The 15,291-nt window shown below is 46.9% G+C and overlaps 1 protein-coding gene across 2 annotated transcripts in view; it reads left to right on the forward strand.

Annotated features, from left to right (window-relative positions):
* Positions 1 to 15,291, forward strand: part of Crtc3 (CREB regulated transcription coactivator 3) — a 105,154-nt gene that overhangs the window by 78,359 nt on the left and 11,504 nt on the right. The window contains exons 7-10 of one of the 2 annotated variants that reach the window (XM_052159861.1): positions 5,340 to 5,375; positions 9,084 to 9,169; positions 10,586 to 10,635; positions 13,576 to 13,793. In XM_052159861.1, coding sequence (XP_052015821.1) covers positions 5,340 to 5,375; positions 9,084 to 9,169; positions 10,586 to 10,635; positions 13,576 to 13,793 — 390 coding nt within the window. The remainder of the gene's footprint in view (positions 1 to 5,339; positions 5,376 to 9,083; positions 9,170 to 10,585; positions 10,636 to 13,575; positions 13,794 to 15,291) is intronic. The other variant, XM_052159868.1, reaches the window with a different exon arrangement.

The raw sequence follows: 15,291 nt of genomic DNA on the forward strand, positions 1-15,291 counted from the left end.
TGCTTGTAAAGTCTGAGAACTCTGGAACTGGCTGGGACATCTGCAGTGTTTCCACACATGGGAATGTGAGAGGGAAGTTGGGATTGGATATGGGTCACTGAACAGAGAAGTGGGATGTGGGGGAGGTTAGAGATTGGCTCGAGATAGGTAAAGATGGGTATGTATAAACAAAGCCTTAAAAAGCAGAGACGGTAACCAGTGGGGTGCCCGTGCGCAGCCACGAACCAGCTAGCCTAGTAGGATCGTCCCTAGAACCCCTGTATTCCTGCCTCAGTTTTGCCTTCTGTGCTGAGATTTTCCTTTTCTAGAAGAGACTAAAGGCCTAGAGACGGGAATCATGGGTAATTTAAGGAACATTTGAGTTCCTATGTAAAGAGAAAGAAAATAACTAAAGAAACTGAATTGCATATTTCTTCTAAGAGTTACTCTTAGGAAGAGGAGAGAGCTGTGAGCAGGTGTGGGGCTGCCTGGAGAGGTGGAACAGCCCACACTGATCCCGGGCAGCAGGAAGCTAGGAGGAGAGCAAGGGAGAGACAGGCCTGGACAGGGCTCTCGGCTCGCCTTGGGAACTTTGGTGGTCTCTCCTTTCATGTCAGTGTTAGAAATTGTGGGATCCCAGTATCCGCTAGCTACAGAAGGTGGCCACCCCAGCATGGATGTCTGTTCTGTGTGCCTGCCCTGCAGTCGCCTTCAAGTACCACAGATCTCAGAAACACATCCAAATATGGATGTGTTTACATGGGAAAGCCAGTGTGTTTAAAATATTATTCAAGTCTCCAAGGATGAGAATTATTTCTGGAGAATTGTATTTGTTGGTGGGAGCTATTTTAAATGGTTTTTATGGATTTTCCCCCTGCAATTCATTAAAGTTTTTCATTTTCTTTCCTTTTGGATTTTAAAAATATCAACTAGCTTCACAAAAAAAGTATTTCTTTTTATAGGACCCACCAAATAAAGTAAAGATTTTAAAAGTGATGGGAAAATATAATCAAAGCCCAGAACTAGGTTCTGTAGTCAGAACAACAATAATGGCCCTTTCTGGGAATCCTTGCTGGGCACAGTGAGGGAGCCCTTGGCCGTTGTCATTAGGCTCGTGAGGGAGCATCTGCTTGTCGTGTAGCTACACGAGCCATCGAGTGCATGGTACATTGCCAGCTCAGTTTGCGCCCCCAGGAAGCAGAGCCGTTAGCCTGATGCACAGCTAGCAGTGCTCATAATGGCTATTGAGTCACATGACAATTACACAGATGACATGAAGTCGTAAATGACAGAAATAAACTCTTATACAACCATGCAGGGTTCTTATAACTCCTCTCCTGTTTAACTGCCCATTTCCCTGGCGGCATGTGCAGTTTAATTACTGCTTGGTATACACATCTGGGTGGGTCTGCACGCTAGCTCCCTGTGACATGGCTTGGTATACACATCTGGGTGGATCCGCACAGTAGCTCCCTGTGATATTTGCCCTGTCTCACAGCCTAGCTTTATCCCCAAACTGTCCCCTCTCATAGTAGAGGAACTAACGTGGCCCTGATTAGCAGCTTAGGAACTGAGAGCAAAAGAGTGCAGACTGTGACGGCCGACGGCCATCCCTGAGGACCATAGACCCTTCGGTCTCTGCTGAGGGGCAGAGATATAATCTGTACCTCAGTGGCCCTTCAACCAACAGGAGCTCTGACCCACAGCAGTAAGGAGACTGTTTAAATGAAATGGCCATAAGAGAGCTGAGCCTGTTGTTGACACTTGTCTACCTGACAAGTCCCTCAGATCTAAAGAGTCACCAAGACCTGGGGTGAAACTACAGAACCTAGTTCTGGGCTTTGATTATATTTTCCCATCTACCAAGCAGGTAGAACACGGGCCATGCACACACGAGGCCTGCGCTCGTGTCCCCAGGTCATCCATGTAAAAGTCAGATGCTGAGGTTCACACCTGTGATCCGAGTACTTCCAGGGAAGGTGGGAAGTAGAGACAGGAGACTCCCCAGATAGGATGGCGTGTGCAGCAGCAAAGGAGAAGAAAGCCTAGCAAAGAAGGCTGAAGTTGAGGACCGACACACCCAAGGTTCTCCTCTGCCCTCCACGTGCACATCGATAAAGTGTGCACACACATTCACACACACACACACAGACAGAGACAGAGAGACAGAGAATAAAATATAAAATGAAAGTGTCATCAGTGTGGCAGGAAAGTCTAGATGGGAAGACTGCGATTCTAGAAACTTCTCAGATGCACTGTGGATAGCATATCTGTACCCTGTCTTTCTACTTCACATGAAGTCTGTGAGGAGCTAGTTAGGCTTGCCAGAAATGAGAGCTCATTAAAGGAACACAGACTCGGGTGTACTTTGTTAGGTCAGCCTGCTAAGGCTCCAAGGCTACCAGGTTTCCTGCAACACCTTGGTCATTGCTGTCCTGTCTGCTGTGGGACTGCTTAGAGTTAATATCCTCTACTTCCAGATACCTAGTCAGAATTCTGCCTTTAGGTTTTTGTTGTTGTTGTTTGTTTTGTTGTTTTGTTTTTTCAAGACTGGGTCTCTCTGTGTAGCCTTGACTGTCCTGGAACTCATTCTGTAGACCAGGCTGGCCTCAAACTCAGAAATCTGCGGGTCTCTGCCTCCCAAGTGCTGGGATTAAAGGCATGTGCCACCACTGCCCGGCTCTGCCTTTAGTTTTTAACCCTTCTGTTATAGTTGTGCTCCTCGATATTTGTGTGTTGGCAATAGTGTGTAGTAGCAGCAGTAATGGAAATCTAAATTTGGCTATTTTATTATTGAAATAAACCTGTCAATCATTCCTGCCACTGTCCTTTGGCAACTTAAGCGACATGTAATCTCTTACTCCCTCACTCTTCACCCCTGCACTCCAGCTAAGCCCCGCTCTTTCTCTCCCTGCAGCGTGCTCTGCTTGACTGCTTCTTGCCCAGTCTTTTGGTTTTCTGTCTGGCTTCCTGGCCTCGAGGCTGTCCCAAAGCCTCATGCTCCGCCACAAGAACAGTCGAACTGGGTTGTTCTAGCCCAGGCCTCTGTTTTCTACTTCTTCCGAATGACTAGCAGACTCCTTCACCCATATCTCCCACTCCTCTGTCCATAGGCGGACATGGCTGCTCCTTGCCTCTGCTGGTGGTGTCTGCATCTGCTCCCGTTCCCTCATCCCTCTGCTCTGCCTGTTTTCACTGAAGCAGCCCTTTAACCTTACTTCCTCTTGCCTGAACTCCTCCCAGCCCAGTTCAGCTGCAAGAGACATGGCCTTTCTGAAGGCTCCCTGCCCAGAAAGCTAGTCCCAGAACGAGCTGCGTGACCTTGAGTGGGATACTAGTTCACAGCTCATAAATTGCTCCAAAGATGACATGAGATCATTGTGTAAGGTGCCAGGTACACAGCACCTGTTACCATCTTACCTCCCTGCTCTTCACTGCCTACCCAGGCATGAAGCCTACCTCCTGCTCCAGTCTGGGGAGGGGCACCAGCAGGGTACCACCCACGGGATCGCTCGCCTCTGAAATGCCCATGTTGACATAGCACTTTATGGTACAGGTACTGCTCAGCCTTAGTACTTACACTTAGTGTCTTGAAGATGAGGAGACTCTTAACATACCATAATAGACCATTGCATAAAATGTCACTTATCATTTTTAATATAATAGTCACATTTTAGTGATTGGAATGGGCAAGTTCCCTACTCTTTCTTTAAAAGCCATAAAAATCTGACCGGGAGGACTCTCTCCTCCCCCGTCGGTGCTGACTCTGACATTGCCCTGCATGCCGCCTTTTCTGATGTCCTGAGACAGCTTGGCTTTGCAGTCCTCAATCACGGACTGGGTGAGCAGTAGCTTAGTCCGGCTCTGTGCAGCTTGGCCACTTTGCATTGCATTTTAAATTTTTTCTTTTCAAAACAAGTTTTCTCTGTGTAGCCCTGGCTGTTACCCTGGCTGTCCTGGAACTTGCTCTGTAGACCAGGCTGACCTCTAACTCAGAGCTCCGCCTGCCTCTTCCTCTCCAGTGCTGGGACTAAAGGCGCGAGCCACCACCGCGCCCGGCATGTTCTTTACTTTTTTACTTTTTACTGTTTGTGGCGCTGGGCTCAAATCATGTCTTAGGGTGCTGGGCAAGTGCTCTTCTGCTGAGTGACATGCAGTTCACACACACACACACACACACACACACACACACACACACACACACACACACGTCAACATCTCTAAAGGCTGTGTCTAAGAAGCCTGTCTTAACAGACTTACCCTAATGGTCTGCACATGCTCTGAAAACAACTTTTTAGTCACTTACTTGGATTCTGTCTTCTGGTGGCCCGGGGGAGTCCCATGTTTTGTAGTATGATTAATAGATAAGCTCTTGGTACCCTTGGGAGCTCTTAGTGTCCGTCCTGCCCCTGGGCTCCACTGCGACACTACAGCCTCTGCCACTTACAGAATCTGCTGCCACGCTGTCTTCCTGTCTGCGCTGTGTCACCTGCCCCAACCCTGTCTTGCACGCTGCAGAGATTGAGCACGTATCTGCTGAGCAGATGGTTATTACGTGTTTAAGTCTCATAGACTAATTAGGTTAACTTATAGTTTAACCGTTTAACCATTTCATCTAGAAACTTACCAAAGCTGAGCTATGTTTAAAGGCTTAGACTTAAGTTTTTATACTCCCTTGGTGAGTTGGCTGAAAACTCACTTGGTGTAATTGGGTGCTCTGAGGAGACTGGTTCCCAGTCCACGTTGGGGAACTGAGAGGTGCGGAAGGGGCTGTGCAGTCATCTGCAGGATGCTTCCTGGCTAGCTGTCGTTCAGTCAGGACTGACTCCAAATCAGCTTTTAGAAATATTTGTGAATATTCTAATAATTAGCTATCACATAAGTATATCACATATACTTAGACTTCAGATATGTATTTTTTTAAAACAACTTGTGTAAGAATCCAGAATATGCCGTAGCATCCATCCTGGGACTTCAACCCATGAGAGGTGGCAGTCGGTGACAGGGACTCTGAGTTCACCTGCCTTCCCCTCGGATCACACATTTGGGATTATGACAAGACAAACTTTTTGCTTTGTATTTTGAAGACAGGTTCTCAGACTTTGTCAGCCACTGTTCTTTGAGTCAGCAGGAACATTTAGGACTAAGATACTTCTAAAGGAAAAGCACTTAGGCACCAACTCTAGACTTGGAATAAGTTCATCTGTTTGTAGTGTGAGAGCCAAAGCACCTGGAGCTCTGGTATGTCAGATCTACCGTAGAATCTTCAAACGTGACATTTCAAATCAAAAAGTCATTCTAGTATGTGAATCAATGAGAGCACCACATATAAAGCTGTGTTTGTTTCTCTTCCCTACCAGGTCTCTGTGACGGTGAAAATGATGGCCATGGGGAAGGTATGAACAGGTGTTGGGGTGGGTGCTGAGATACATGCGTGTACACACATGTGTACATATATGTGTATATAGATATATGTGTGTAAAACCTCCTTTCAATGCTTGGACAGTCACATGTATGTGAAGGCTGGCAGCTGTTGTGTGGATTACTTATCTGAGATGCTCTAAGTAGCTACACATGATCAAAGCCCTGAGAAAGGAAACATGTGACTCGATTACAATGGTCCTGTTACCCAAGTCCACCCAATACCGTAGTCACAAGGTTGTGCGGGGAAGCAAGAGTTGTAGCCACATGAAGATGGGAATTAGTCAAGCACTGAAGCAATTGTTCCACTACCTTCTCTCCGCACTGCCTAGAAAGTCATTGTGAGAGTGGCTGAGAGGTCTAAACAGTTCAGGGGAAGGGCTAGCTTGGGCTAAGGATGTAGCTCAGATGCTGGACTGCTTGCCATGCATGCGTGAAGCCCATGCTACACCAAATGAGCCAGGAATATTGGTGCACTCCTGTAATCCTCCACTTGGGAGATGGAGGCAGGAAGATCAGAAGTTGAGAGATAGTCTTAGCTACACATAGAGCGTGAGGACTAGCCTGGGATACATGAGATCCTGTCTCAAAGAAAATTAAGGACAAATTTAAGGTAAAATTAAAATTTACCTTAGCCATTTTACAGACACTGAACTTCATAAAGCCAGTTAAGCCCATGTCAGAGATGTGCTGATGTGACCAAACGCCATCCACAGACAGCGCCCAGCCTGTCCACTCAGTCAGTCACAGCACACCCATGTCAGAGATGTACTGATGTGTTCAAACGCCATCCACAGACAGCGCCCAGCCTGCCCACTCAGTCAGTCACAGCACTGTGAGATCTTCATAAGCTGGTATGCCGCTTCCATAATCTGAAGCTGAATGGCTAAGTTAGTTTGTGTGTCACAGATAGAGGCCAGGCTTGTGGGGGACATAGACACGGATGCCCCCCATGAGACAGAGCCCTCGCATCACTTCTCCCACGCCTCTTCTGAGCAAACCGTTTTAGGTGTTGATAAAATCATATAAACTTGAAATGGATCTGTCTGATAACTTGGGGGAAGAATGAAGAAATGGTCTCAGTGCCTTCCCCAGGTAATTCTTCAAAGAATCCCAACAGCCCTGCACATGGGAAGAAACTCCAGTGAATTCCTCCAAGGAAACAACCAGTTAAGACCCAGCAGCCTGTCCCTGCCACACTCCTGTAGTTATCTCTTGGGAGCCTTAAGTCATAGGGCCGCCTTAGCCTCCCGCTGAGCCTTCAGTGTGTGTGTGTGTGTGTGTGTGTGTGTGTCCTTGCCGAGCCTTCACAGTCTGTCTGTCCTTGTTCTCCTGCCGGCTGAACTCCAGCAGCTCTCGAAGCTGGTTGTGCTTGTCTCCAGTTGTGGAGAGTCCCCATGGGCCTACATGCCCCAGGCACTGTTTATTAAGCATTACCCAAGAAGCAGAACACAGTCTTAGGGCCTCACAGGGCTTATAGCTCTGAAGCATTTATTTAGTGATTAGAAAAAGAAAACCAGTGAGATCATAGACAAAATATATTCTTCAAAGAGGAGTGAGTGATCCAGCTGGGTGGCCCCGGGCAGGCAGGACTTTGTAGGCCCGAGTCCTGTCCTTACAAAAGCAGGCCAGGGAGCAAGTGCTTTGAAGTCAGGACCGATGGACAGCAAGGCACACTCACAAAGCCTGCTGTCTCTGCAGAAGTGGACTCTGTCGGCGGGGCTGGGTGGGTAGCCATGGAGGAAGGACTGCATTGAGCTGTGCCGGCCGCTCGTAGTTATCTCCTAACTTTTACTGACTTGCAAATAAAAAAAAAAACCTAATTTTTATTTTAAATGTGTTTCTTAGAGTTCATTCTGAAATTCTGGCCCCCATTTTGTTGCGGGTTGTTCTTTGAGATATGGTATCACATAGTCCAGGCTGGTGCTGAACTCCTGGTCCTCTTGTTTATGCTTTCTCCATGCTGGGATTACAGGCTTGTATCAATTCACCAACCTTGATCTTAGTTTTAAGTGACTTGCTGGGGTCTGTTACTCATCTTGAGGGCCAAGGGCAGGACAGTCAGGGCAGTCACAAGGGAGCCCTGCAGTCCTTCATGCTGAGCAGTCTCCAGGGTCTGCTGTGGAGCGTCTTCCTGACATTAGATCACATAGTTCCTCAGAACTCGCCTTTGACCTCTGGTCTGTGTCTGAGAACAGAACGCCTTTGCTTCATCAGTGGCTCCGCCTTCCTGCTCTCGTCGGTATGGCTGAGAGCATTAAAGCAGTCAAGGAACAGTCCCTTGCTGTAGAGCCACGAGGCCCCCATCAGCTTCTCAGCCAAACCTGGTTGGTTATCAATCCTTCTTTCTTTATAACTGCACGCACGCACGCACGCACGCAGGCAGGCAGGCAGATGTGTGTGGACATGGGAGAGGGGGTACCTACATTGTGCACCATTTATATGGAAGCCCGAAGTTGGGTATCCTCCCTGATTCTCCACCTTATTTATTGAGGTAGGAAGGCCTGCTGAATCTAGCACCTGCCTGTTTAAACTAGAGTAGCTAGCTAGCTTGCTCCAGGGAGCCTGTCTCTGCCCCTGTTGCTCTGGGATTACAGGTACCAGCCATGCCTACCTGGCTTTTCCATGGTTTCTGGGAATCAAACTCTGGTCCACACTCTTACAGGGCAAATGCTCTATCCACTGAGCCATCTGCCCAGGCCACCTCCTCTCCATTTGTGACCTTCTTTATGCCTCTTCTGGGCTTTCTTCAGTGTTAATAAGAGTCAGATGTGCTGCCTTTGTCCCCTGGATAGTTTATAGATTTTTTCAAATTTGAATCCATTTCTTAACTGTTCCTTCAACTCCTACAATGACACATTAAGGGCTGGAGAGATGGCTCAGCAGGTAAGAGCACCAGCTGTTCTTCCAAAGGACCTGGGTTCAATTCCTAGCATGCACATAGTGGCTCACAGCTATCTGTAACTAGTTCCAGGAGATCTGATGCCCTCTTCTGGTCTCCATAAGCACTAGCATTCATATAGTACACAGACACACATAGACATACACACAAAATAATACAATAATTAAAGAAAAAAGTATGTTAAAAAATAGTATTTGCGCCAGGCGGTGGTGGCACACGCCTGTAATCCCAGCACTCTGGGAGGCAGAGGCAGGCGGATTTCTGAGTTCGAGGCCAGCCTGGTCTACAGAGTGAGTTCCAGGACAGCCAGGGCTACATAGAGAAATCCTGTCTCAAAAAAAAAAAAAAAGTATTTGCTAAAGAAATCATGTTCTTAGCATGTAAAGAAATCAACATGGTACATGCCTATAATCCTACCACTTGAGAGGCTAGCTGAGAGTCTGAGGCCAGCCTGAGCTATAGGGCAGGTTCCAGGACAGCCAACCCTAAATGCTAAGAGCAATTGAAAAATTTTGTTTTCTTTTCTTTTGAGACAGGGTCACTTTATGTAGCTCTAGCTGTCCTGGAACTTCCTACGTAGAGAGGCTGGCCTCACATTCACAGAGATCCATCTGCCTCTGTCCCTACTCCCCTGGTGTGGACTTAAAAGTTTACAACCACTCATCCCACTCCCCGCCCCCAACCCCGCCCCCAGCAGTTTTAAACAAAGCTAATTATTTGGCTCAAAGCTTTTGGCCGCTGCCTTTTCAAACTCATTGAACATACTTCTTCTCCCTTTTAGTAGCAGCCTTCCCGGGTCCGCTGAAAGAAGAGAATCTGTTAAATGTCCCGAAGCCACTGCCTAAACAACTGTGGGAGACCAAGGAGGTGGGTGAGCGGTCCTCCGTGGTGCTTGTCGTTGCTGGCAGCCTGCCCCGCAGAGGCACTGATACAGGAAAGACAGTGGGGAACTCTGTCCCCCGCGGATCTGTCGGCGATTAGTGCAGTGAGCCTGTGGTTTCCTTGCTTTCCTGTGACTTTCAAACGAAAACTGTTAAGCGGCTGCACCTAACGTGGTCAGAAGCTCGGACACTTGGGCATGAAAGGGCAGGTGTCTCTGCTTTGGAGCCATCTCCAGCTCCTGGTGAGAATTGCTGTCGTGCCAGATGATCTTTTCTGAAATCAAAGGCCTTTGACCCTGCGCTCTCTGAGAAGCAGCAATGGATGAGTCATCTGTTTACTACGATTTTGCTAAGCTTTGAATGTTAGCATCTGAAATCCTAGTCACCGGCCTCCCTCTACGTCACTTTGTAAACCTCACCCACTTCGGAGAGGGAGGTCCCTCAGCTTGGCCTCTTTCTGTAGAGAGCCGGCTTGTGAGAAAGTCCTCCTACCAGCCCCTAGTGATGCCCAGATACAGTTGGCTGTCTGGTCTCTGTGCTTAATTGCCACGCCCCTTTGCCAGGATTGGTCCTGTGCTCCCTCCCCAGCAGGATCTCATTGGTTCTGTTCCTACCCCGCAGGATCTCATTGGTCCTGTGTCTACCCCACGGGATCCCATTGGTCCTGCTCCTTTCCTCCATCAAACCTACCGGAAGTCTGCTAGCATCAGTGTGGTCTTGAAAACTTTTTATAAAAGCAAGATAAGCAGCACCTGGGAGGAGGCAGAGGCAGGCGGATTTCTGAGTTCGAGGCCAGCCTGGTCTGGTCTACAGAGTGAGTTCCAAGACAGCCAGGGCTATACAGAGAAACCCTGTCTCGAAAAACAAAAACAAAACAACAACAAAACAAACAAACAAAAGCAAGATATGTAGTTGAGTTTTAACTTTAGGGGCCTAAAAGAAGACATATGGTGGGGAGTGGGTGCCTTCACAAATACCATGAGCTGCTCTCTCTGAGAGACAGTGGTCTCCCTTGGTCCTGTGGCTGTGCAGTGTGCACCCCTGTCCCCACTAAAGCACATTCTAGTTCCATTGTCCCTTTCCCTTCCCTCTTCCCTCTCATTGCCCTGTTTTGCTTTATTTCCTTTTTCTCTCTTGCTAACTGAAAAAATTTATTTAAAATCTGAATATGCAAAACATTTGCCTTTTTGAAGGAAATAACTTTTAACTAGAAGTTAATAAGGTATCAACTTAAGAAAATGTGTTAATGTTATACTTCTTATGTCTGGAAATTTAAGAAATTTAAAATTCCTCAAAACTTAAATGACTGCTCTGTGAAGATGCCCTTGCCCAGATCCCAACTTTTGAAACACTTGAATTTGGATGTTCACTTAGTAAGTCCAGCTTTCTTTTTTCTTCCCAGATCCAGTCCCTGTCGGGGCGCCCTCGATCCTGTGATGTTGGGGGTGGCAAGTAAGTCATGTTCCTACTGCTGACAGTTTCCCAGGCTTTTCCTGCTCTGCCACAGAACTGAGAAGTACAACTTGCTGTTGATAAGCCAACGTCAACTGCATTTGCATAAAAACATCCATGCTCTGTTACTCATCTCATGTGTTTGAGACAGTTCATTATACAGCTGACAAACACCAGCAAAATCACCCTGGATGTGTTTGAGAGTCACCCAGCAGACTGGGCACGCAGAACCTGTCTGGGAGAAGCAGAAGTGTGTAGGTAGCAGCACAGCCTGTGGCAGGCCACCGCATCAGTTGACCTGTGGCAGGCCACCGCATCAGTTGACAGGAAAGGAAAGCATCAGCTAATTGTTTTTTTGTTTGGTTGGTTTGGTTTTGATTTTGGTTGTTTTTGTTTTTTGTTTTTTCAAGACGGTTTCTCTGTGTAGCTCTGGCTGTCCTGGAACTCACTTTGTAGACCAGGCTGGACTCAAACTCAGAAATCTGCTTGCCTCTGCCTCCCAAGTGCTGGGATTAAAGGCGTGCGCCACCCAGCTAGCATGAGCTAATTGAATTATCTATATAGAAGTTGATTTTTAAATTTTTGTGGATGTGCTTAATGCCTGATCTGTGCATGCAGAAATGTTCAAAGTAGTGAAGTTTATAGTCTATATTTTACTACAATTTTTAAAAAATGGTGACTAGAAAGAGTTGCAATTTAAAATGAGTCTCTATCACTATGTATTAATAATTTTGTTTTGTTTTGTGGGAAGAGTCTCATTCTGTAACCTCGACTAACCTAAAATTAACTATGTAGACTGGACTGTCCTTGAACTCATTGGTATCATCCAGGACCTGCCTCCCGAGTGCTGGGATTACAGGCCTGCGCCGCCAGCGCCCGGCTTGTTGTTGTGTTGTTCCTTCTCTGCACTCTAAGAACACAGTTCTTCCACGAGAGTACCAAGAGGCCTTGCCTTGAGAGGATCCACTCCCAAGCTGCCAGAGTTCAAGGAACTGCAGGAACCCACAGTACACATGTATGTGTAATAGCCACATACCCACCTTCCAGTGCAGAACAGGACTGGGTATTAGAAGGAAATATGGACTAAGGATTGAGCTGCCAGTCCCAATGTATGCTAATACAAGGCCCCGAGAATTCTGGGATTTCTGCATTTGAATCCAATCTATTATAAGTAAAGGTATGCTTTGTCAAGATGGGGTGTTTATATTCCTTTGATTTGTAACTTTGGAAGATTACAGCAGAAGCCAGGGCCAGGGTGAGGGCTCAGTGGTTAGAGCTTTTGCTGTGAAAGCTTGAGATCCCGAGTTTAAATTCCCTGCACCTTTGTGAAAAGCTGGGAATGGGCGCACACATGGCTCTAGAGCTACACATGGCCTACTGCTAAAGGGAGTGGAGACAGGAGGATTACTGGAGCTTGCTGTTTCCAGCCTAGTTCCAGGTCCAGTGAGATCCTGTGTCAAGGGAGGAAAGTAGAGAGTAACAGAACAGGACCCCGCATCCTGCCCCAGCCCGGCAGATGTGCGCCCCAGCCTCCTCCAGTGCACATAGACTTAAACAGATGCAATGCCAACTTCCATGTGCAGTTTGCATTCCTGCCCTACATGTGCAAGTGTGAAGGGCAGGCCCAACCGTGAACATGTGCCGTGCTTGCTATCCTCATACTTCTCGGGCCTGCCCTTGCACCTGGCACACATTGACCAGTCGGTGGTATTAATAAGTGAATGGCAATGTGTTTTCCTTCTTTTCACGACTGTGGAAACTTACCTGGGGAGACAGCTCAGTGCTAAAGAGCACTTGTTGCTCGCTCTTACAGAGGAACCAATAGGTGACCTACAACCACGTGTAACTCCAGCCCCATGGGTCCAACACCCTTTCTTAGTTAGGTCACTGTTGCTGTGATGAAACACCATGACCAAATACATCTTGGGGAGGAAAGGGTCTTTTTTTGATCACAGTCATATAACAGTTTATCATCAAAAGCAGTGAGGATGGAAACTCACATAGGACATGGACCTGGAGGCAGGAGCTGATTCAGAAGACCATAGAGGAGCGCTGCTTACTGGCCTGCTAAGCCTGCTTTCTTATAGAACTCAGGAACACCAGCCCCTGGGCACCCCATCATAGTGATCTGGGGCCTCCTCCATCATCTCTAATTAAGAAAATGCCCTACAGGCTTGCCTACTGCCAGATCTTATGGAGGCATTTTATCAGTCAAGGTCCTTGCCTTTAGCTTGTGTCAAGTTGCCATAAAACTATCCAACACAACTCTTTTCTGGCCTCCGAGGCCACCTGCAGTCTCATGAAAACACACAGACACACACACACACACACAATTACATATAAACAAAAATAAATCTTTAAAAAATAAAAATTGTTATTTTTTTAAAAGATTTACTTATTTTATTTTTATAAGAGTACATGATCATTCTCTTCAGACACACCAGAAGAGGGCATCCGGATCCCATTACAGATGGTTGTGAGCCACGATGTTCTTGCTGGGAATTGAACTCAGGACCTCTGGAAGAGCAGTCAGTGCTCTTAACCACTGAGCCATCTCTCCAGCCCCAAATTGCTATGTTTTCAAAGTTTTTGAAAATCTAATTGAAACAATCTATCCTGAAAGCTATCTAGTTGCCCAAAGATACTTTTTGTGTATGTGGTTTTAGTAGCAAAAATAATTTAGAAAGCTAGCAAAAGGAACTTTACATATGATGTAATAGTTTACATTTTATATAGTGACTTAACAATTTGCAAAGTAATCTGTCTGATTTAACAAGTAAGGAACTTGCCCTCCAGAGAAGGTAAGCTGACAGACTTACCTCAGGAGAAGCAGAGCCTTCATGGGACTTCAGTCATCAACACGGAAGCAGCAGTGTGTGCATTCCATTTTCCCACAATGCCCCATGCATTGTAGAAGTAATCCTCTGTCTCTTCTTTCAGTGCTTTCCCACATAATGGCCAAAACACAGGCCTCTCGCCGTTCCTGGGGACCCTGAACACTGGAGGGTCGTTACCAGACCTAACCAACCTCCACTACTCAGCACCCCTGCCAGCCTCCCTGGACACCAGCGACCACCTCTTTGGTAGCATGAGTGTGGGGAACAGCGTGGGCAACCTTCCAGCTGCTATGACTCATCTGGGGATAAGAAACTCCTCTGGTAAGTGAAGGGCTTTGGCTGTGTCCCCTGCTGCGTGTGTTTGGTGCACCATTGAATGAGGGCCACTACATCTTAGTGACGTGGTATAGTGTCCCTGCACTGGCTTCTGCTCCGGGGACCATATCTGCTTGTTGGATGAGCTCTGGAGCAGTTCTGACACACCTCCTTCTTCACTGTCTTCACAAGCCCATGTGTGCAGAGAACTTGGGGAATTTTGGGAGTCAAGAAACAGGTGTCATTCCAGGGTGACCAACATTAGCAGTTCTTATCAGCATATGGTGTTCTCTTATCATGTAATCAGTCCCCAGACCTCCCCAATTCCCACTGGATTTCAAAAGGACAATTTCTTAAATTTTATAAAATTTACAGTGGGCATAATGAAAATATTTATACTTAACATATGTAGATGAAGTAGAAATCTACAACAGTTCAAAAATATTCAAGTGTTGAGAAGTGCATAAGGACATGGTACTGGCTGTAGTCACTTACTTGTAATATGATGTTGTCCCCAGCCCACACCCTGTGTTGAAAGATGACTTGATGTTCAACCAGTGCTGCTCTTGTAGCACCCAAAGCAGGTGGTACCCCACACCCCCTCCACAATTCAGGGTGCCTCCTAGAGACTGTGCTGAAGAAAGTTCCATTTGGACGGGCTCCTCAGTGGTCGGGTAGATGTGGAGGAAGTGGGAGCTGGTTTCCACTCCGGGTTCAGTGAGACTCACCAAGTCAGAGCAGAGCCTGCCCACCTGGGATGGCCCTGTAGGGTTCCCTGCCCACCTGGGATGGCCCCGTAGGGTTCCCTGCCTCAGCTCTGGCCGCTGTGGTGCTGTGGGCTCCTGCTGAGCAGCATGCCTTCAGCTCTGCACAACTGGTTGCAGAGACCACTCTTTTTTTTATTTTAGGAGGACTTTTATCGAAGGAGGTGTCATTTAATAATAAACTACTTTGTATCCCTTAAAGTGAGTTTTGATTTTTTATTATTTATTTATTTGTTTATTGGTTCTTTTGTTTTTTTTGGATTTTTGGTTTTTTGGTTTTTTCAAGACAGGGTTTCTCTGTATAGCCCTGGCTGTCCTGGAACTCACTCTGTAGACCAGGCTAGCCTCGAACTCAGAAATCCGCTTGCCTCTGCCTCCCAAGTGCTGGGATTAAAGGTGTGCACTACCACCGCCCGGCTTAAAGTGAGTTTTGAAACTTTAGAATCAAGTCATGTATGTGCAAACTCACTGTCAGGAGTGAGTTCTGACATTGTGCTGTCTTTGATATTGCGCTGTCTTTGATATACAAGGCATTTCAGAGCATTCCAAGGGGTCTGGGTTGTACTTGAAGAAGACACCAGTCTCATAACTCTGAGTTTCTTTGATTTATTCCATAACAGAAACTCAAACCCATTAAGAGTTCTAGACTCAGAATTCCCCTTTTAGATGATTTTCAGTGAGCAGTGATACCCAGCGTCTCCCACAGCTACCTTAGATCTTGAGGAAGCTGGCACTGTAGG

This window comes from Apodemus sylvaticus, chromosome 1, assembly GCF_947179515.1.
Source record: "Apodemus sylvaticus chromosome 1, mApoSyl1.1, whole genome shotgun sequence".
NCBI lineage: Eukaryota > Metazoa > Chordata > Mammalia > Rodentia > Muridae > Apodemus > Apodemus sylvaticus.